At 43.6% G+C, this 21,140-nt stretch overlaps 1 protein-coding gene across 1 annotated transcript in view; it reads left to right on the top strand.

Moving 5' to 3' along the window:
* Nucleotides 1–6,457, top strand: part of LOC138246230 (sulfotransferase 2A1-like) — a 76,459-nt gene extending 70,002 nt beyond the window's left edge. The window contains exon 7 of the mRNA XM_069200633.1: nt 3,136–6,457. Within this exon, the coding sequence (XP_069056734.1) occupies nt 3,136–3,251 (116 nt within the window). The 3' untranslated portion in view covers nt 3,252–6,457. The remainder of the gene's footprint in view (nt 1–3,135) is intronic.
* The last annotated feature ends 14,683 nt before the right edge of the window (nt 6,458–21,140 follow it).

The following is a 21,140-nucleotide window of genomic DNA, read 5'->3' as shown; positions in this document are numbered from 1 at the left end:
AATAATAGTTCAGAAAGGTGAAACATACTGGCTTTGTCAAAGCTGGTTTGTTTTTGAATCTTTCAAACAGTATCCCTCCGTCCAATGTATGCCTTGGGTGTCCCTGGGTGTCCCTGGGTGTTGACATGTGTGAAGAGATGAATTGTACACTTTCAGCATGCCCCTTCCTAAAATATGTGCATACACTTCCTGGCACAGTTGATGGGTCTATCTGGTGGATATACTAAGCTGTGCTAAAAACAAAATGGCTTGAAGTTCATAGGTTTCACACAACATAATGAAAATTATGGAATATCCCAATGCTTCAAAAGCTGCCACTGTAGCTCGACGTCTTACATATCTACCATGCCACATACTTGAATCCCAGATTATTATTGGCCTCATAGAAACCCTGGTTGTACAAAACACAAATAGCCTCTGGCACAGAGTGTTCATTTTATTATGGTTAATATGCCAGTTATGAATCCATTGAAATTCTACCAGAAATTCTGATGCCATGTTATTATCTGTCAGAGGGCGTTATTTGATGGGGGCACTGCCCATGTGCACGTTTGTTGATCTAATATATAACATGTGGGGCAGCTAATCAAAAGATTCGTAAGACAGAAATAACTTGACAGGATGCTGGCCTAAATCACTAGGGCTACTGAGTGTGCCGCTGGTTGGGGTCATATGGGCCTGGGCTGCTTATTGTGAGAGGGACACCTTAGTGTGATAAATCATTTGTTAGCCCTGCACCATGTTTTATAGCTTAACGTCTTTGGAAGCCTATTTATCACAGAGGTTACAGATATTGCCTTGACACCAGTTTGCACGATATGGCACGCAAGCAGACAGAAAGGTACATTTTTCACACGGCCTGACTTAAGGCAGTGTGGGAACACATTTGGCTTGCAACCATGCATGCATCGGGGTTACAGAGGGTTTACACACTCCTGAGTTCCATAAACTAGTCAACAAAAGCAAGATTCAGTAGTACTGGTGACCGCTGACAAAAGTCATCTCTAAAATTCTAAAATCAGAAGTACGTTTTTCCTTTTGTTATACTCCTTAGAGCGTGGTAATTAATAAACCTTTGCATGAAACAATCTTCTATGCACAATCTTTCAGTGAGAAAGGAGTTTAAACTGCGGTAATCAAGAGAACTCCTTAATATTCTAAAATGGAGTGTTCTTTTTTCCACTGTAATTCCATACTTGCTCCATTATGTCTAGGAAGTGCAGTATGGTGTGTGTCATTGAAATAATCTGCCCAATCACGTGGGTCCAATGCAGAATCTTTCAGTGAGAATGGAATATAAACGTCTCGTATTGTCCAGCCATGGACTGCTTCCATTTCTCACTTTTTTGGCTTTCTTGTGAGATTTTAGTTATATTATAGCGTTACATGAAATAGGCTCCAGACATGAAAATATTTCTTATAGATTTATTGATGTAGATGATGAAGTCAGCATAAGTGTCCCTCAATGACAACTTCCAAGTGAAGACAGCAAGCGACTGTCCACTCTGGAATGACGTTAAGGAACCTCAAATGATAAAATTTCTAACATAGCAACAAGTGAAAACTGATACCTACGTTTCCATTACAATACAGTACATAAGATTAACCCTCGTGACATAACAATTTTATAGCTCTGCTGTCAAAAATACATATTGTTTTTAATAAATACAATCTGATTAGGGTCTGCCTTCTTCTACCATTGTTCTTTTCCCTGTCAAGCCTTTTTGAGCCATTGGTTAAAGCTTTTGTTAATCAGAGGTTGAAGTGCAGTAAAACACTTTCCCTTCTTGCTGTTGGCTAATGGATGGTGCATCCTTCTTCCTCCAAGAGCATGCTTGCCTTGCAAAACCTGAGCAATAATTTTACTTCTCCCTTTTAGCACACCTTGTTGCTTCCTCCCTCTGGTGTGTCCCCAGTTAATTGATCTCTATGTACCTAGTATCTGCCACTCCACTCCACTCCAGCAGCCTCCTTGGCACCAGCCTACAATTCCTCTATGGCAACGCAAGTTAACATGGCTGTATACACAGTGTGTATTGCCTCACTCACCGACGTACATGTAGCTGTGTCTTTCCGTTACCAGCTACATGGGTAATCTTTTCCAGAGTAGCAACAGGGATAACAGAAACAATTTCAGCAGCCAGCAGGGTGACTTCTGCCAGCTGCTCTTTGCTGTTTCCTAGTTTGTTCTTCTCCGCTGTTTCTGCCTCCCCACTTCACTCGCCACACTGCCTCTATATTGGCATGCACATCCTCTGCCTGCCCATGCTTCCACCACCGATATGTCCTCTCCCCTTCTACCACTGCAGTCTCCACGCCTTTCCTTTTCCCTGCCTCGCTTTCCCTGTCTCTTGTCCATTTGTATCTTACTATAATGTTCTTAAACTATGGTTTCATGTATTCGCACATTCAACCCAGATCTATTGGCTTTGTGCAAATGCTTGCTTTTGGTCCCAGTACATGTTGTGACACAGACTTGTTATTGTCTTTTCCTCTGTTTCATCCGAAGAACTAGTCCTTAGTTATATTCACAATACTTAGAACAAACAATTTGAGGCAAAGATGCCTTAACTATTATATGTTTTTGTATTTATTCAAACTACCAGTGTTTATTATTTATTCAAAGTACCAGTTTTTTAGGATAGCGTGACAGTTTTTTTTTGCAATATACAATTCTGCTTGATATTTGTATGTTCATTTTTGTGCAGAAAATGTACCATTGATTATCTGGCTACACCCATTTTCCACAGGCTGGTGTTATGTCAATATACTGGCATGATGTAAACCTCACTTGTCAATAACAATGGTGTGAGAACATTGGTAGGAGACCTATTTGGCAATGGCTTGGTTCCGCTTCTGTGTTAACTAACTTGCAAGAAAAAGTATTTTCCTAATATAGTTGCTTCTTGAAAAATCAGAAATCTTTCGTAATATGCACTTAATAAAATCTAAGAAATGGCTAAATTTCCCAGAGGACTCATTAGCAGATTTGCTTGGCTTGGTGGCCATCGGTGATAAGTGATTCCAGGCCTTGGTTGGACATCTAACTTCTGCTAAAGAGTCCTGCGAGGTCTGGGCTGAGAAATGCCAATCTGTCGTGACTGACTGCGTCTTTTTTCCTGTCACATTTTTCAGGAATCTCCGGGGACTGGAAGAATTATTTCACCGTAGCTCAGAGTGAGGAATTTGACAAGATTTTCGAGGAGAAGATGAAGAATTTCAATCTCAAGGAGCGGTTTGGATGGGACTGAAACCAGCAGCATCGTAATGACTGGCCTCTTTAAAACATCTGGTGCCTATGTGTGTAGGCGGAAGGTGCCAGAAAATATTTACATACCCTACAAACATTTTGTACATCAAATATTTGTGCCGCCATTTTGAAAGCCCTCATTAAGTTTAGAGCGAAGCTGAGAGATTTACCTCAGCTCAGACACATACTTATATCTAATGTTTGCAGATATGGGTGCCATGTTTGTTTAGTTTTTCTACCGTTTTTAGCAACAGTGTAAACTGTCTGCCTCCCACTTGAAGTTTTCAGCAATTACAAAAAAACAAAAGATCACACTTCATGGAAGAGAGGGAAAAGAAAAGCTCACACTGCCATCAAAGCAGGAAAAATCTGATTATGAGCAAGGGTGCTGCGTTCCTTTCAACTGCATCTGTCAGACCCACCTTCCAGAAATAGTGTCATATTGCATTGCTGGTATTTTTTGATGCAACACTTTCATGGAACCACTCTTCTCTCCGCTCTGCTAATTTGTTACTCCAGGGAAAACAAGCTTACATAGTTTGTCGTATTGTTTGCTTCCTATTACCCTTTTTTTCTGATGCCTTCACCTTTTGATTTGCTTTCTCAAATTTTCCACTTCACTGAACGTATTGTATCTTTATCATGCACATGAAATCAGAGTCAAGAAGTTTACATCCAATGCAGGAACCCTGTTAGTTGATAAACCTCATAAAGTTGTGTTTTCCTACCAGTTACTCGGGGTTGGGAGTATATTTTCAAAAAAGAGTTTGTGACTCGCTATAATGAAGGGGCATGCCAAGGGCGACCCTTCCTGACAGAGAGTCGCAGGGGGATGCATGATTGTTTTGCACCCGAAAAGGCAGTTGCAAAACAATTGCAATTACCACCAATTTCAAATTAGTGGTAACCTTTTTGAAAACGGGAAACGATCCCTAAGGGACCCCTTCCCCTTTGTGAATGGGGTGGCAACAGTTTTTCAGAGCAGGCAGTGGTCCCATGGACCTCTGCCTACTCCGCAAAAATGATAAAGCAACTTTTCATTTAAAAAAAAAAAAATTGTAACAAATCCCACTGCTTTATTTAAAAAGCAGTCACTGACATGGTGGTCTGCTGACCCCAGCAGGCCACCATCCCTATGAGTGCTGACCATTCTAAAATGGGTCATAAATTGTGTCCTGTCTCATGAATATTAATTTGGCTGGTCCCTTGAGGCCCATTTGCGAATTGCAAATAGTGTCTGAGGCACTGTTGCGTATCAGCTTTTGCATCCAGCAAATTGCGAGTAGCTAAAAACCGCAATTTGCGAGTTGCAAAAGCTGACTGTCGTACATCTGGCCTTAGTGCCTTAATGACTTAGTGCGAGTACATATGTTTTTTAGACTTCCAGCCACGAAAGGGAGGAAAAGGGAACAGGTGAGGGCATGATAATGCCAATATTGAGAAGTCAAGTTGATGAGGCCAGGTTTAAAAATGCTGCTTCGAAGATAACGTCCTTTTGTAATTGAGTCAACGTTTTTCCTTATATAATTCAGACTAATCAGCAAGAGCTGTTCATAATTAGAAGACTTGATAAAATTGTGAATTCATGCCTCTGTCTCACCTCAGGACAAATCAAATCTTATCTACATATTTATAGCCATTTCTAATATTTTTATGGTACCGCAGTGCTTTTGAAATCTGGGGTCTTTTTACGGTTCTGAGGTGCTTATTGACCCAAGTCTAAGTTGTACGTTGACCTTGTATTGTGATTCATATTTTACATAAAGGAGTCTCCTTTGTAAAGTGACTTGTGAAGTTAACTACATTAGCAATATTTAGTGATGGATTGTATGGGATAGTGGATTGCTAAGCTAGTAGACCTCTGCCTTCACTTATCTCCTAGCAGGTCAAAACTCCTGGGCAATCTGGAGTGAACAACAAATGACACCTGGGTCCGTATTACCTACAGGGCGCACTATGCATGTTTGCGCCACGTGCTCCTTAAGGCAGGTGCCCCGGATGCAAACAGGGAAAGTATACCCCATTCGGCATAATGCGCTGCCCTCAGGGCAGCCATGAACTTGTACAAGAGAAATATGGAGCAGCGGTTTAAAAGCTGCTCCTTGTTTCTCTGTGCGTATGGCAACCCACCTGCACTTTTCAGAGGAATTCGAGATCTGTTTGCAGGCGGTTGCAGTGAGTGACTGCACCCGCCAGCAAGGGAGTGTCTGGAGGGTCCAGGGGATCGCTTTTCATCCCTCCAGAGGGCTACCGTTAGACGGTGCACTGCAAATGCGCCACCTTTTTGTGGCACACTTCCAGTGCGCTTTCTAAAGGCATGTTTGCCTCTGTGCCCACATCGATAATATGGCGTGGGTGCAGAGGCAAAGAGATTCTCTCATTTGCATGAGGCCATGCCCCCATGCAAACGAGGGAATGACCTCTAATGATATCGCGGGTGCTGTATGTGCACCAGCACTATCTGTATTACAGAAGGGGCCTCACAAGTATCGGCACCCCTTCTTTAATACCAAAGTGCCCCGGGGGTGACCAAAGTAGGTGCAAACACCCGTTGTGCTCCCAGGGCACTTTGAGTAATACTGCCCCTGAAGTTTATTTTGTACGTATTACATATGGCTCTCTCCTAGTTTACTCAATAATCTGATATGTACACAGTACAAGCAGCAGGAACTTAAAGGGTTGTACGTTACTACCTCAACTCTTACACATCGATCCACGACTATAGACTCTACTACTCTAACCTACCCCTACATCAAAGCAGCTGCAATATTGACATCAGTTAAACTTCTGAACCCACCCTTACACTGATAGTCTCCATAATTGTGGTTTGAGTCAATGTAGTGGAATCACTACAGTGATACCTTGGTGTGGTGGTGTGCCAATATACTGCCTTTTATGCAGTGATAAGTTGAGGTAGCGGATGGAGGGGTGACTCTCTTGCAGGAGGCAATTATATTTTGAGCTGTAATGATAGTAAGTTTATTGCTGGCAAGTCTAGTGATCCCTCAACATCCACTTTCCCCCCCCCGGGCACCCCTCACCTTGGGTTTGCCTCATCTTCCTTGCTTCTTCTTCTTGGGGTGCTTGAAAAAGGCAAATATATTATACTGTACGGAGCTAATTATACAAAAAGTGAAGGTAAAGTTGTGAAAAATATTGGGACTTGAAGAAAGCGTTTTCTCAATAAAAATGTAAATAGACAACAAACCCTCTTTTTGCAGTATCTTTCATGTGTTGTATCACTCAGGCAAGAGGCTTCTTGGAAGTCCCATGGGCAAGCAGGCTCTTGTGTACCATGTCCGGATAACATGGCCGTGTTTAACTTACATCAGCCAATTATTAAGTCATGAGTACTTGCACTTCTTTTATTTCATTTCTGCAAAACGTTTAACAAGAGAGTACTGGCACTTTTACTTTGAGATAGTGAGTACCAGCACTTCAGCATTCCCATTTCAAGCACTGCCTCGCACACAAGGAAGTGGGTGCTTTTGTGATGACTGGTATCCCGTCTACTATCAATCTATAGTGTCTGCAGAGACAGCTACCTACCTTTCACCCACTTTATTGCAAGGTGTTTGTTAATCATTACATGCTGTTTTTAAAGGACTGTCTAATGTGTAACCTTCTGAAGCCCTTCACGATCTACCATTTCACAAATCAATATTACACCCAAACCAAGCTCAGTTACCTTTGTCTTTAGATGATCTCTGTTTCTGTCAGCATTTAAAAAAGATCGAATCAGCTGATAAGATGCAGCAAATAGACAGGGACTGATTTAGATGGCGTAGTCGGGTATTGTGCTGTGTCTGTTCTCAGAAGAGTGGTTGATTTGTAAAAAAAAAAAAAAAAGAAAACATAAGTGCCGGGGTCTTCTATGCTGACTTGCTGAATTGAATTCCAAGGCTGAACAAAGTTGATTTCATCTAATGTCTCTCTCTTCTGCCACTAAACTTTTCCTGTTTCTTTATCTCTCTCTTGCATGTTCTTTTTCATCCCTCAGTCTTCCTCCATTTGCTGACTTTTTCCTCTCAAAGTCTAATGATGAATAGTCACATCCTGAAAAACAAGTATCGGCAATGCCAACAGGTCTGACTTTAATGCTGTGTACCAGCACTCACCCAGCACAGCTCTGCCCCCGTCTCTTAGAAGGACCTTCATTTATTATGTACTCCTACGGGAACACCTCTCACAAGGTACTCCTGAAGGCACAGGGTATGGGCATAGCTTTTATTCAACACTGACTTGGGAAGACCATTCGCCATGCACTTAGACCCCAGCCTCACTCGCTCACACGCATCCTGGTGACTCTCAAAGGCCCGTCTTGTACTCACAAGAGCAGTGATTCAGGCACACATCTCACTCTGCCCTCACACCTCTGAACCCGAACCCACAGAAGCACACCTGCCACTATCATCCAGTGTGCCACCACATACCTAGTGCTGTTTCCCTTGCTCTACCCCTTCTCTCACCATCGCTTTATAAACAGGGAGGTCCACACAACATTTGCAGCAGTCACTTCACTCTAAAAAAACACACACATCCGTTTCCTCTCATGCTAATAACAACAATAATAAAAGATGACATGCACTGACACACTGCATGCAAAAACGCCACAGTAAGTACTTCTACTGGAGAAGATGAGACTGATCGCCTGTGAAAATTGTGACTGGGGACCTTTGTGAAGCCAAGATGAGGCAAGCAAGAAATTCCCCAGGTAGGCAAGAACCACATCGCTGTTCTGCTTACAAAAAGGGCTCTTTTTGCAGTCAATTCCTTTTATGACTGTCCTGAGGTCTATTTGTGAGAGGACGCATGGCGGCAAATGTGGAGTATTGTCTACTATTCAACGTATAAAGCAAACATGCCATCAGAAAGCAACAGCTATATAAATAAGTCTCTCTGCCATGCTGAATCACATAAAGCTCTCAGGATTTAATCTAACTACACATTCAGGTTTTTTGCAGTTTTATATAACACAAACTTGGTTCATGAGTATTAAAGAGCTTTGCATGAGCCTCGAGTTACTTTCTGGGTCAACCTGGGACAGAAAATAGGCCCAGGCAAGAAATGTGGCCCTATTTGTGACCCAGACAGCTATCAAAGTGGTCCACATTTGCAGCGTTGAGCTTGAACAGATATGTTGTATAGGTGTTTTGCAAGCTATACGAAACTTTATTCATTGGAGCTTGTTGTAGGCAACATTTGTAAGAATACCAGGGAATTCAAGAGTGAACGCCAGCCTATCAGGCCATAAAACAAGCCCACAAACAGCCACAAACTGGCCCACATAGTAATCTGAAAGACCAGCCCTGCCTGTTTGCCCTGGTGGCCAGCCCAACACTGAATACTTTACAGAAGTTGAGATTCATTCACAGGATATCGAGACGATACTGGGACTCCAACCTGGTTCCTCAGTTCAACAGCCCGCAGCTCTAGTCATTTGGTCACACCGCCTTCTTCAGTAAGAGATTTCTCTCAGAAGGGTTGCTGGGGTCTTTGAAGCAGTGACGAGGGAACCGGCGGAGAAGGAAGTGGCACAAGGCTGCAGTATGGAGACCCATCTTATGCTTTGCAGTGGGATGAAGGGTTCCAGTTGGGAAAGGAGGTAGCACATGGCAACAATAAAGAGAGATCCACTGTGCAGTGGAGATGAGGGACCCAGCAGGGGAAGGGGGTGACATACAGTGGTAATAAAATGTAAGCCACGGTTTATTCTGAACTGGTGAGGGGGAGGGGTCCTGCAGGAGGAGGAAGGCCCATACCACTGAACGCTGGCTCTGAGCATCTTATTTTTAATATAAAATGGGTACAGGGGGCTCAAATTCTAAAATAAGATAATCCTTCTCAGTGGTGATCATTAGAGCGTCATGATGTTGATGTTCGGCCACCTTCAATTAAGGTATTCCTTTTCTAATCCAATAGGCAGACAAACCTGATGAGCACAGGTAAAGTGACTGTTCTTACCTCATCACACTTCTCCAGTGCCCTTTTGCGAACGGCTTGTAAAGAAGAGGAAACTCATAGAAATTGCATTAGAGCAGGGCTTTAAGTGGGATGAAAAAACTGGGGGGGGGTCTCTCAAAGGGGTGTGGTTGATGTAATTAAAGGCGTGGCATAAAAAATATTAGCTAAAAATCTGTGCTTAGCAAAGTGTGCCACCAAACTGGTATGTTGTTGCTTCTTTCTGCCTTTGCATCCAGATATATCATACAGCAAGTAACATTACACTTAAAATGTCAGGACCATTGGCTTTGTCAATGGGTATAAGTTGCATAAGATAAATAAGCAACAACAATGGCTTATTTGTGTAAAATATTTAAAATGCTTCAGTTCTGAAATGATGAGACTGAAAGAACTGTAACGAGTTTCTATAAAGTTACATCAAAGGCAACACAGGGTGGTACTGCTGCCAAGTTAAGAGTATTATGGAAACTTTCCCCTTGTATGTAGCAGGCAGTTAAACGGTGGCACGCCCTCTATTTATCAAAAGGTGAGCTTTCGGCAGAAGCAAACAACTTCTGCCCAATCAAATGCTGTGCACATATCCATCACACGTGAGCGGAGCTAATGCTACGCTCCGTGTAGTACTCCTGAAAACTCTTTTTTAGGTTGATCCCATAAGGCCTAGCCACATCTGTGACATCAAGCCACACCTAATGAGTGCCAGTGATCATCACCTGCAACCACTGGCACAAATTAAGCAATGAAAGGTTTGAGCATGAGCCTGCTTAACTATTTCACAACCAAGAGAATTTGTTACAGACCTGTGCTTCTAAAAGACTGGCAAGGCGGGGTCTGCTCAATGACTTCACGCGTGTTATTGATTGTCCCACTACCACTCTGCTGTCAGTAGCACCGGTCCATCTGGATAACTTCAAATGTTCTCTTGTAATCCAGTCCTTGGAGTCAGAGAACAAAATCAAGGCTTTTAAAACACTGTGATGTAACTAACATTCGACATAGGCCCTTATTACGACTAGCTTCTTAATTCTGATGGTGCCAGAAACAACAGTTTACAGCCACTTTGAAGTTACGAGATCAGAGGTAAAGCTCAGATCACTTAATTTTCACCTGGAGATTCCGGCTGCTAAAAACAGTCGAAATCTACAGGTGGAAGTGTTGCCCAAAAGGTGGAATTCCTGAAGGAATAAGACCTGAAATTACTAATTTCAGCTGGTAATTGCTAATTCCTTAGTCAACCGTCAGAGTCCAACTTGTAATTGGCCAGATTTCCCCCATCCCGAGTTGTGAGTATCCCGGTAACTCAGTCTGTAAGGAAAACCCGAACTTTTCAGGTCCAGCTATAACGAGGGCCACTTTCTGTATTCCAAGACCTCATTTTGTAGGCAAAAGACAAACCAAAGATCAAATATATATGAATTGGAAAAAATGTGTTCGAAAGTGCTTGACAAATGGCTGTTCTAACATTATTAATAAAAAAAAGTGGCACTTTGTGAGTTTTACGACCCAAACTCTAAACTTATGTAATATAGTGCTGCATTTATTTAGCTTTCCGAACACGGTGTAGAAGGTTCATTGAACAAAGAGCTGCTGTGGGGTAGCACAACCTTAGTCTGTATTCTAAGCACAACCACGAAGAAGAAATTTGATATTTCGATATTTTTCAGTAAATGGTCAATTCTTCGTGTCAGCCATCATCACTGAGACCGTACCTGATGAGCCATCTAATAGGCAAGATTGAAAACTATTGTAGGTAACTCCACTTGAATACTTCGTTAATGCAATATGGGGGGGGCTCAGGTCTCATGATACCCTGGAGTCACTCAAGGGAATCTCTGATCAATAACTAATGAATGATGAGGATCAACTAGGATCATTGAGAGCTCCCATGCCGCAACGCACTTTCCATGCACTTGACATCATTCTTCTTTGCCTGCTGCTGATGTGTAAAAGTGCTGGCTTCTAACACCTGCCTCGAACTGCAGTGGGCGAGTGTGTCAGACTGTCTCTAGACAGGTGTACGTCTCCCTAGAGGACATTTTTAAAAAATAAGGTCCAATGGTGTATTCTTCTACTCAATCATATGTTAAAATAAGAATCTCTTCGGAAGGACAGGGTGGAAAAAATACACATTGTGCAATCTGTAGAACCTTTTTCTGTTGTGGACGATGTTGCACCGGGTACATGTAAACATATTATTGTGTATATGTCAATACTATAACATCTTGACCGTTGGCAGCCGAAATGGGAGGTAGGTGAAGTGTTGATGGGATGAAGACCTTTATCTCCCTACATTTGATCTGCCACCACCTTCTGTGCATGTTGAATCCTAGTACCACAGCCGAGCAGATACTCACTTTATTACAGGTACAATGTTTGCCAAACAGTATTATTGCAACCTTTGAGTCAAGGCACAAAGATTTCTATGAGATGTTCTTGGTCCGCAACAAAGGGGCACTGATGCCCAGTGAAGCTCTTTATAGAAGCTAACTGGCTGGAGACCTCATGATAGGCTGGCAAAAAAAAGACAGTTGTGCAGGGGCAGAGTGCCAGGCATTGGACTGACTTTCTATATCCTTGCAGAGCACTGATCTCCAGATGCCAGACCACCTTCACTTCTTACCTATAAGGACTGTGTGCTTTGTCTCTTTTTGGCTGCTCTGTTCAGGTCCGATGAAGCACTTGCCCCATAAGGAATGGCACTGTGATCTAAGCTTGAGAAATATTTATTGTTCTCCGTGTGCCTAGATATGAAAACTCCTGAAGGGAAGTGTCTAATGTTCAGCATTCATCTAGCACAAGCTTCTCCAACGAGTAGCTCATGAGCTACTGGTAGCACTCCATCTACCTATAAATAGCTCTCTTATGTGCATCCCAGACTACTAAATTAGACGCTTTTGTTTAGTTGAGACTATATATGCACACAAATATTGAAAAGTGTGTATTTTAGAAAAAAAATGGGCATTCTCGAAACTTATAAGCTGATGCTCGGTGACCATTTTTTGAATTTCCAAAATGTATTGAAGGTTGATATTTGAGTGAAAAGAATGTGGCCAGGGGAAGACTTATTGCTACTATTATCATATTGCTGGTGTTGCAGCTATGGTTGTTTTGTATTACCCACTTAAAGGCATCATTCCAAATTGAAAACATCGTTTTTATTACATTATTGCTGGCAATACCCATGATGCACTGAGGTGATCACTGTTGTAATCATGCACAGGGTAGCCACTGAAGTAACCTTGTCTGATGTGGTCACTACTACAACACTAATACTAGTAGCTCTAGATGATTTTAATTGAACAAAAGTAGCTCTTATTATATAACAAGTTTGAGACTCCTGATCTAGTATGTATCACACACTATAATGTACATTGAGAATTTGATAGTAGGTGTTTTCTAATGACCTTCAATCTATTAACCTCATAATGAAGAATGCAGAGTTTGCCCAACTGGACTTGACACCTATGACCTGCAGATTATTCCTATAAATCTGTTGATGTTAAGCACATTAAGCTACTGAGCTACCTTATTAGCAGAAGTACTAGTTTACCACCAGGTCTTGGTAGGGGAGTGGCTTTCATTTAATAAACATTGAGGTATCCCTAAAGAGAAACATAAATGGACTGGAATTATGCAACTATGGACTCCGCTCCATGCTAGCTTGCTCTTACGACCATGCATTCCGCCTTCTGATGCATCATTGTCACAGCTTTGGTGGAGAATCTATATGGGCTGAAAATATTCAGTATCAGCACTAACCTCTCAATAATAGTATTACGAGATGAGACAGTCACTGGCTTGCTCTGGACAAATGACTGCGTTCTGGGAGTGGTGGTCTTGGTATTTCAAGAGAACCAGTCTGACAGCAGAATATGATTGTTAGACCTGACAGCCTTAGGGTGGTCACCCTCAATTTATTGCCTGCCTCCCTCCACTTTGTGACACTGTTTTTGCTGGTTTTAGGACTCTGCGCACTTTACCAGTGCTAACCAGTGCTAAAGTGCATATGCTCTTTCCCTTAAAACATAGTAGCATTGGCTCATACCCAACTGGCTTATTTAATTTATTTATAAGTCCCTAGTAAAAGTGCACTACATGTGCCCAGGGCCTGTAGATGAAAGGCCTGCAGCACTGATTGTGCCACCCACATAAATAGCCCCCTAACCATGTCTCAGGCCTGGCATTGCAAGGCCTGTGTGTGCAGTTTCACTGCCAATTCGACTTGGCATTTAACAGTAATTGCCAAGCTTTAAACTCCCCTTTTTCTACATATCACTCACCCCTAAGGTAGGCCTAAGGTTACCCATAGGGCAGGGTGTTATGTAGAGAAAAGGCAGGACACGTACCTGTGTAGTTTATATGTCCTGGTAGTGTAAAACTCCTAAATTCGTTTTACACTACTGTGAGGCCTGCTCGTTTCATAGGTTAACATTAGGGGCTACCCCCATATACTGTTTGAGTGGTAGCTTGTAATCTGAAAGGAGTAACAAAGTCATATTTAGTATGGCCAGAATGGTACTACAAAATCCTGCTTACTGGTGAAGTTGGACTTAATATTACTATTTTAGAAATGCAACTTTTAGAAGGTGAGCATTTCTCTGCACTTAAATCCTTCTGTGCCTTACATTCCACGTCTGGCTGGGTTAGTTGACAGCTCCCTTGTGCATTTCACTCAGACAACCCCAAACACAGGACGCTCAGTCACACCTGCACGCATCTACATACTGAATGGGTCTTTGTGGGCTGGGAGGGTGGAGGGCCTGACACTTACATGTCAAAGGACAGTGGCCCTTTCTTCACACAATGGACTGCCAAACCCCCTACTGGGACCCTGGCAGACAGGATGAAACTGAAAGGGGACCGCACTTCTAAGCCACATTTTGGAGTCTCCCCCACTTCAAAGGTACATTTAGGTATTTAAACAGGGCCTCTGACCCTACCAACTTAGATACTTCTGGATAAGATACCACCGGAGAAGAAACTCTGAACCAGAACCTTCAACCTGCCAAGAGAAGCTGCCTGGCTGCCCAAAGGACTCACCTGACTGCTTTGCTGAAAAGGACTGCTGCCTTGCTGCCCTCTGGCTCTGCTGAGAAGTGCTCTCCAAGGGCATGGATTGAGCTTGCCTCCTGTTTTCTGAAGTCTCAGGGCCAAAAAGGCTTCATCTCTGCAAAGAACTCCTTGTGCAGTGAAAAATCGATGTAGAGCCTGCCGTAATCGATGCACAGCCTGCATTGCGATGAGAAAATCCCCGCCCGCTGAACTAAAATGACGCAGCCCGGCTCCCCGAGTGGAGATCGAAGCAGCGGCAGCATTGCGACCGGAACTTCAATGCACGGCACACTGGATCGACGCATAGCTGAGCCAGAAAGACACAGCCCGGCTTCCTGCGAGAAGAATGGACGTAGCGCCTGCTGTGCAACAGAAATTTCCCAGCATCGCCCACCGGATTGACCCAGCTACTGCGACTTCGTTCCGCACGCCCAGGATTTCTGCGCATAGTCCCCTGGGTGTCCAAATACCCCACAACCCGAAGAGGATCCAAGTCTGTGCACCAGAAATCAACACAAGGCCCTTTCTGCATGGAAAATATTGATGCATCCTCTGTGTGCGCCCAGAGAAACTGACACACACCTCCCAGTTTTCCACCCATCTCCTCTGCGGTCCCTTGTGGATAATTGCACACCAGGTACTTTGTGCTTGCAAGAGGTACTTATTGCTTTTAAGAATTTAAGACTCTTTTTTATAATTTTCTAAAGTGATATTTCAATGTGTACTTATCAAATCTTGATTGTTTTGACCTGCATTTAATCGGATAAATATTCTATATTTTTCTAAACCTGTGTGGTGTATTTTTGTGGTGTTTATATCATCTTATTGCATGATTTATTTAACAAATACTTTACACATTGTCTTCTAAGTTAAGCCTGACTGCTAAGTGCCAAGCCACCAGAGGGTGGGCACAGGATAATTTAATTTGGATTGTGTGTGACTTACTCTGACTAGAGTTAGGGTCTTGCCTGGACAGTGGGTACCCTGACTGCCAACCAAAGACCCTATTTCTAACAATGATGATCTTAAATTGTCAAAGGAAAGCCCGACCTGGAAAATGTATATCACAATAACATGGAGCCCTCTTAACTGCACCCAAAGAATAACTGAATGCAGCTCAGTCTACTTTAAGGTGAATACAGTAGTTCAAATGGTGATTGAATGGTCAACAAAAACACGGTCTATGGCAGGCAACTCTTAGGCACACGGAAACCTCTTCAATTCTTAAATCATCCTTCCTTCCTGGAGTAGGGTACTTGAGCAGAGCAGGCCATGGATAGAGGACAATACCCTGGCTTGGTACAGACATTTACCACTGGTGTCCCCAGCACACGAGTTAAGGGACTTGACACTCTCAGAGTAGCAAGTATGAAAGTCAAGGCTTACTCCTGGGAATTGAGGGGGTTAGAAACTCTGAGTCAGCATGACATCAAATCAACACTCAATAACATCAGTATTTAGTGGTAAGTGAAATAGAATAGTTGCAACAAAACCACTAAACACACAAATAACCAGAAGGTGCTAGCACTTATCGGGGATAATGCATCACTGCCAAACATTATAGTTGCTCATTAGCTCTAAGTGCAAGGGATACAGATGTGGGGGCTTTAACCAAACTCTGCTCCTTAAGTAACACACTTCTTATACCAAAGAGGTGGAATAAAAGGCACCACCCAAAATGTAGAGTCCAAAAATCTATGGCTTAAGGAATTAGGATCCAGCCAACAAAGCCTTAGGTCTTTCATCTATTGTGTTAGATGTACCTAGTTCTTTCAGCTAACTGGGACATGTGAATCTTTTGCGGTTGACTGGTTTGCTCTTCTTGGCAGACACACACCAGATCCTCAACAGGTAGGTAGGTGTTCCTTCTCTCCCTCAGTCCAGCAGCAAGTCAATTCCATTAGCTCGTCTCCCTGCGTGGCTACAGGTACAACAAAACTGTGCCTCTCCAATCATCAGCCACCTCTTAGCCTGAATTAAAAGCAGTGGCGTAACTTAAGTTGAGCCACCCCCATCTGCAAAGTGCATGAAAGAGTCCCCTTAACCCAAACAGAAGCTTTCAGGTCAGTGTACTGTGCTGAGGGGGACCCCTTGAGCTCGGGGCCCCACGCACTGCGGGGGTTGTGGGAGCTATTGTTACACCAGTGATTGAGAGGCTTGAGCCTATTGCAAATAAGGTTACTGTCTAGGTGTCCCCACACATTAAAGCACAGCTCTGTTGTTGAAAACAGAAGTGATATAGAGCATCTCCAGTGGAATTGCAGGGTTGGCGAGCCTCCTGAAGGAGAAACACAGACCCTCCAGATCACCATATAAGGAGGAGGATGGCACAGGTGCCCAAGCATCCAGGGGCCTTTAATCCCATTAACTCTCAGAGCTGATAATGGCTCAACTGCTGTGAACAGACCAATAACTCTCATTGCCGCTAATTGAACTTTTGATATATTTCCGTTTGGAGCGTGTCTCACGTTGTATTTGCTTCTTTGCGTTTGCATTTTATCCTCTTTTGACTAGGTGGAGGGAGTATAGAGTAACTGTGCACAATATGACAGTAAGTTTTCTTGAAAGCTGCAGTCTGTGCATTGAAAAAGCAATAAACACATAATCGTAAACAAAAAGCGAAATTGGGCAATTAAGTTTGCTCAACACAGAGCTATCTTGGATGAAGGCAATTACAGCTGATTTAAGTGAGGCACCTGGAGCTGCGGAGGATGGCTTAGGGTGTCAGGGGAACAAGCCCTCACAGAGATCTTAGCTTTCAACACAGAGCCTGGGTCTGCAGGCCGGCCTCCATCTCTCATCGAGTAGAAGAAGCAGAGAACAAGCCCTGCATCCTTATTTATGCGTGTGTGTTTGGTATTTGTGCAGTGTAAACCTAGCTGAAAGGCAGTGCATCGCTGTACAGTGTTAAAGGCAAAGATACTGCCTCCAGGTAACTGAAGCAGTAGCTCACAGGAGGAAGGATGCGGTGACCAATCGACCAATCGCGTGCCGCGGAGCCCAACGAAGGATGGAAGAGGGAAGAAGATGGGAGCTGGAGACTGGGTTTTAAAAAGCTTAATCTAGCAGAGGGAGAGAGAAAAAAAAAGCAGGAGGAAGAAAATATTAACACTACTGAGGATAAAGAGTCTTCAGCTCTGCGGCGGTGAATGTAAAGACCCTGCTAGTATTTGAAGGGATTGGAGTATTTGAGAGGCAATAAAACTGCTGAATTTTGTAAGAGTCTGGACCTTTGGCAATATAAGATCTAATTTGGAAACAGTCTTGCATAAGGTTTGTGAGACCAACTTTCAAATCTCCAGATACAGTGGTGTACAAATGTACGTTACAGAAATCTACGACTGTATACGAATTCACACCTCTCGGAAGTATTGTAGAATATATTATTGGAAACGTAGTCATGTGAAGGTATGGTAGTTTCATACATTTCTGCACATGCAGACTCACCGTTTCATTTTGTCAAGTTAGGAAACTAGAGACATTTTTAAAATGTTGAGCCACACTGTCTGAAAAGGAATGTTCCATGAAATTCTATTCCTTTTCATACAGATCCAATCAAAATGAAGGCTACTGTTAAATGTTTCCACACTTAAATATATATCATTCACATGCAAGATCCGTTTTCCCCCATTAAGTGCATTTTCTGTCACATTTCACACCCCTGAGCGGGTGCAAAGCCTGTTCTGCATGCTATGGCATAGGGGCATAATTTGTAGCATGTGCCATTTTAAGACAAGGTCCTTAATTTACAGGCCTCGCTCATACAGTATGAGCACTCTACATTCATACACACTGCTGACCTAATTACGAAAGTGCCTCTTTTTGACATGGTTTCTCCCACTTTTTGTCTGGTGCATGATGTTGTTTCGACTAACAGTGCACTGGGTTCCTGCTAACCAGGTCTATAGTGCCAGACCTCTTCCCCAAAACTGTACAATTGTTTTCCCAATTAGCAAATCATTTTGCACCCTCTGCAAGTCCCTAGTAAATGGTACTCCTGGTACCTAGGGCCTGAGGCACTAAAGAGAGTTCCTAAGGGATGCAGCACAGCTTGTGCCACCCTAAGGGACCCCTCACCAAGCACATGACCGGCTGCCATTGCAGTCTGCATGTCTTGGTGCAGACAAAAGTGAAAACACAACATAGCACACAGTTTGTGTGTTATGCTTCCTAACACTCCATGCAACATATGTAAGTCACCCATACAGCAGACCTTATCACCCTAAGGCAGGGTGTGTTATATTACATGTGAGGGCACATCTGCAAGAGTAGACGTGCGCCTGCTATGGCTGTGCCAATTCTTAGACATAGTAAGTGGGCAAGGAAGCCATTTTAAATGCATGTGCTGGACACCGGTCAATACGAGTTCCCCAGCTACATGATGGCTTCAGTGAAGATAGGGATGTTTGGTATCAAACATCTTGTATTTATAAACCCACACTGATGCCAATGATGGATTTACTAATGCACGCACCCAGAGGGCTTAAAGGCGCCCCCTGAAAACCAGTCTCTGGTGTGCTAGTTGACTAGTTTGAACCAGCCAGCCACCTTTAGACAAGAGTCTGGCCACCTAAGGTGAGAGCTCTCGGGTGGTCAGCTACAAAGCCTGCTTTGGGAGGGGTGCTACACACCCCGACCCAACAGGATGCCCTACAAATCAACAATCCAAGGCGGGAAGATTCAAAGAAGCCCACCACCCTTGGTATGCAGATCTGGCTTTCCTCACAAGTGAGATGCCGATCCCCCTTCACCAGACCCCATTTGGCATCTGAACAGGCACGAAATTTAGTATTCAGAGAGGTGTGTCCACCCCTCTGGTCAGTCCCACCCTTAAGGTGAGCTGCCTGATGCGGACACCACATTTCAGAATCTGCCATCTTGGTGTTGGCAGATTTAGGAATTCCGGGACAGGGTTATGCCCACTTCCCACGAGAAATGGTCATATAGGGAGTGTAGTTACCCCTGGGGTAAGTAGCCCATTGGCTACTACCCTACAGTCCCCTAAACACCCTTTTAATTCAGTACTTAGGGGTGTTCCTGGTGCCAGAGAAGCAGATCCTAATGACCTAAGAAGTCCAAGGACACCAAAGAGCTGCAAAAGCAGAGAGGAGAGAAGAAGCAGCTGACCTGGTACCAACCTCGCCAGCCTGTCTGCATCCCTCATCAAAAACTGTGCCAAAGTAGACTCATCCAGCAGCTGTTAACTCCAGAAACCCGGTAGGACTGCCTGTCTTTGATAAAGGCTCAAGACCTCCTGTGAACAGTGGACCAGCTCTCCTCCAAACTCCAAAGAAAGGACTCTGAGACCTCCAAAGCCACCACTTTACCCGTCGCCTCCGGCCCGAGTTGAAGTGAGACAGCAGTGGCAACAAGGTCGACCAGCCCTCCAGAGTCCAAGTACACTGCGGTTTTGCCCCTCCTGGACTCCCCGACAACACCGGCAGACTCTGCATGCAGCCCCCCTCTACCACGACTACTCTGGTAGAGAAAACCTGACACCTGAAGATACCTCTGCAAGTGTCACCCCTGGGCCATGGAGAAGAGGACCAAAGGTGCCCATCAGCTCCCAAGCATCACGAGACTTGAGCCCTACTGTTCGTTTAGCAAGGTTGGCTTCCTAGCCAGAGTCTGCAGCCTGTTTTCACAGTGATCGTTCTCCATTGAAATGCATTGGACACCCAATGCTGTTTTGCACCCTGCTCTCGGCTGTCCCTGTGCCGCTGGTGGTGTACTGCTGGTGCTGCCTTGGACCTTGCCCACCACTCACCTTAGCTCCTGGAGATTGGTCTTGTAAGTTGCTGTACTCTACCTGTTTGCAGAACTAGTTCTTCCACCTATAGGATAGCTTTGCAGAACTCAGAAATTGCACTGTGCCTATTTACAGCGAAAATTATTTATATTTAAAAGCATACTTACCTGAAGGATTTTTCTCTGATGCCTAAACATATATAAAGATACTTGCTATTTTTATAAATTGGTGTGGATCTCCTTTTTGAGTCATGTGTCTCATTTATTGACTATTGTGTGTATTTGTGGATGTCATGCTCTCATCTGTATTAAGTCTAAGGCTGCTTGACCACACTACCTTCAAATAGGGCACTTTGGGATTGCACAGCAAGCCCCTGTCCACTTAAAGGAGAACCCCCGGATGGTATATCTCATTATTGACAAACCACATAAAGAGCCAGCTTCCTACATTGGTGACGTAGCCGTGGGGATACAAGACTTGACATCTACTGTACCACTTGGTTGACAAGTGATTCCACAGAGGAATCCAAAAATTGTATCTAGTTAAAAAAAAAAAATTGTCCAACTTGCAACTTTTTCTAACTTGTTTAAAAATAATTGTGTCTTTAGAAAAGTACTTTGTTTTTGTAAATTCTTCAAACAAGTTCCCAACTACTTTAAAAACCAAGTCTGAGCAAGGGCCTCAGACATTACCCCCACTGTGCACAGTGTCTCAGAAGAAATAGTTACTGAAGATGCAGATCTTCAGAAGCTAGCCAAGAGGATAGCATTAGAGGCCAAACTCTTGGCTATAGAAAAAGAAATCACTGAGATGAGCCTAGGACCCATCTCTTGTGGCAGCAAAATTACAAATAGGGAGGAAACGTTTGACCCTTTGGGAGAGCCTGTAAGATGAGACAGCACAACAAAAAATACTGGGGCTCTCTTCTTTGGGATCTGTTCTCAGGGAAGTGTAGGGATAGGCTTCTGACACTGGATGAGGCAGATGCTGAGTCCTATGACCTCATGACGGACACCCTGATTGAAGGCTTTTTATCACCACTAAAGAATATAGGATCAGGTGCAGTGAGACTTGAAAAACCCAGAGTCAGACCTGGATAGATTTTGTAGACCTTTCAGTGAAAAC

Source organism: Pleurodeles waltl, chromosome 7, assembly GCF_031143425.1.
Source record: "Pleurodeles waltl isolate 20211129_DDA chromosome 7, aPleWal1.hap1.20221129, whole genome shotgun sequence".
NCBI classification, from domain to species: Eukaryota; Metazoa; Chordata; class Amphibia; order Caudata; family Salamandridae; genus Pleurodeles; species Pleurodeles waltl.
Note: the sequence above shows the minus strand (reverse complement) of the source record. Positions and strands in the feature narration are given on the sequence as shown.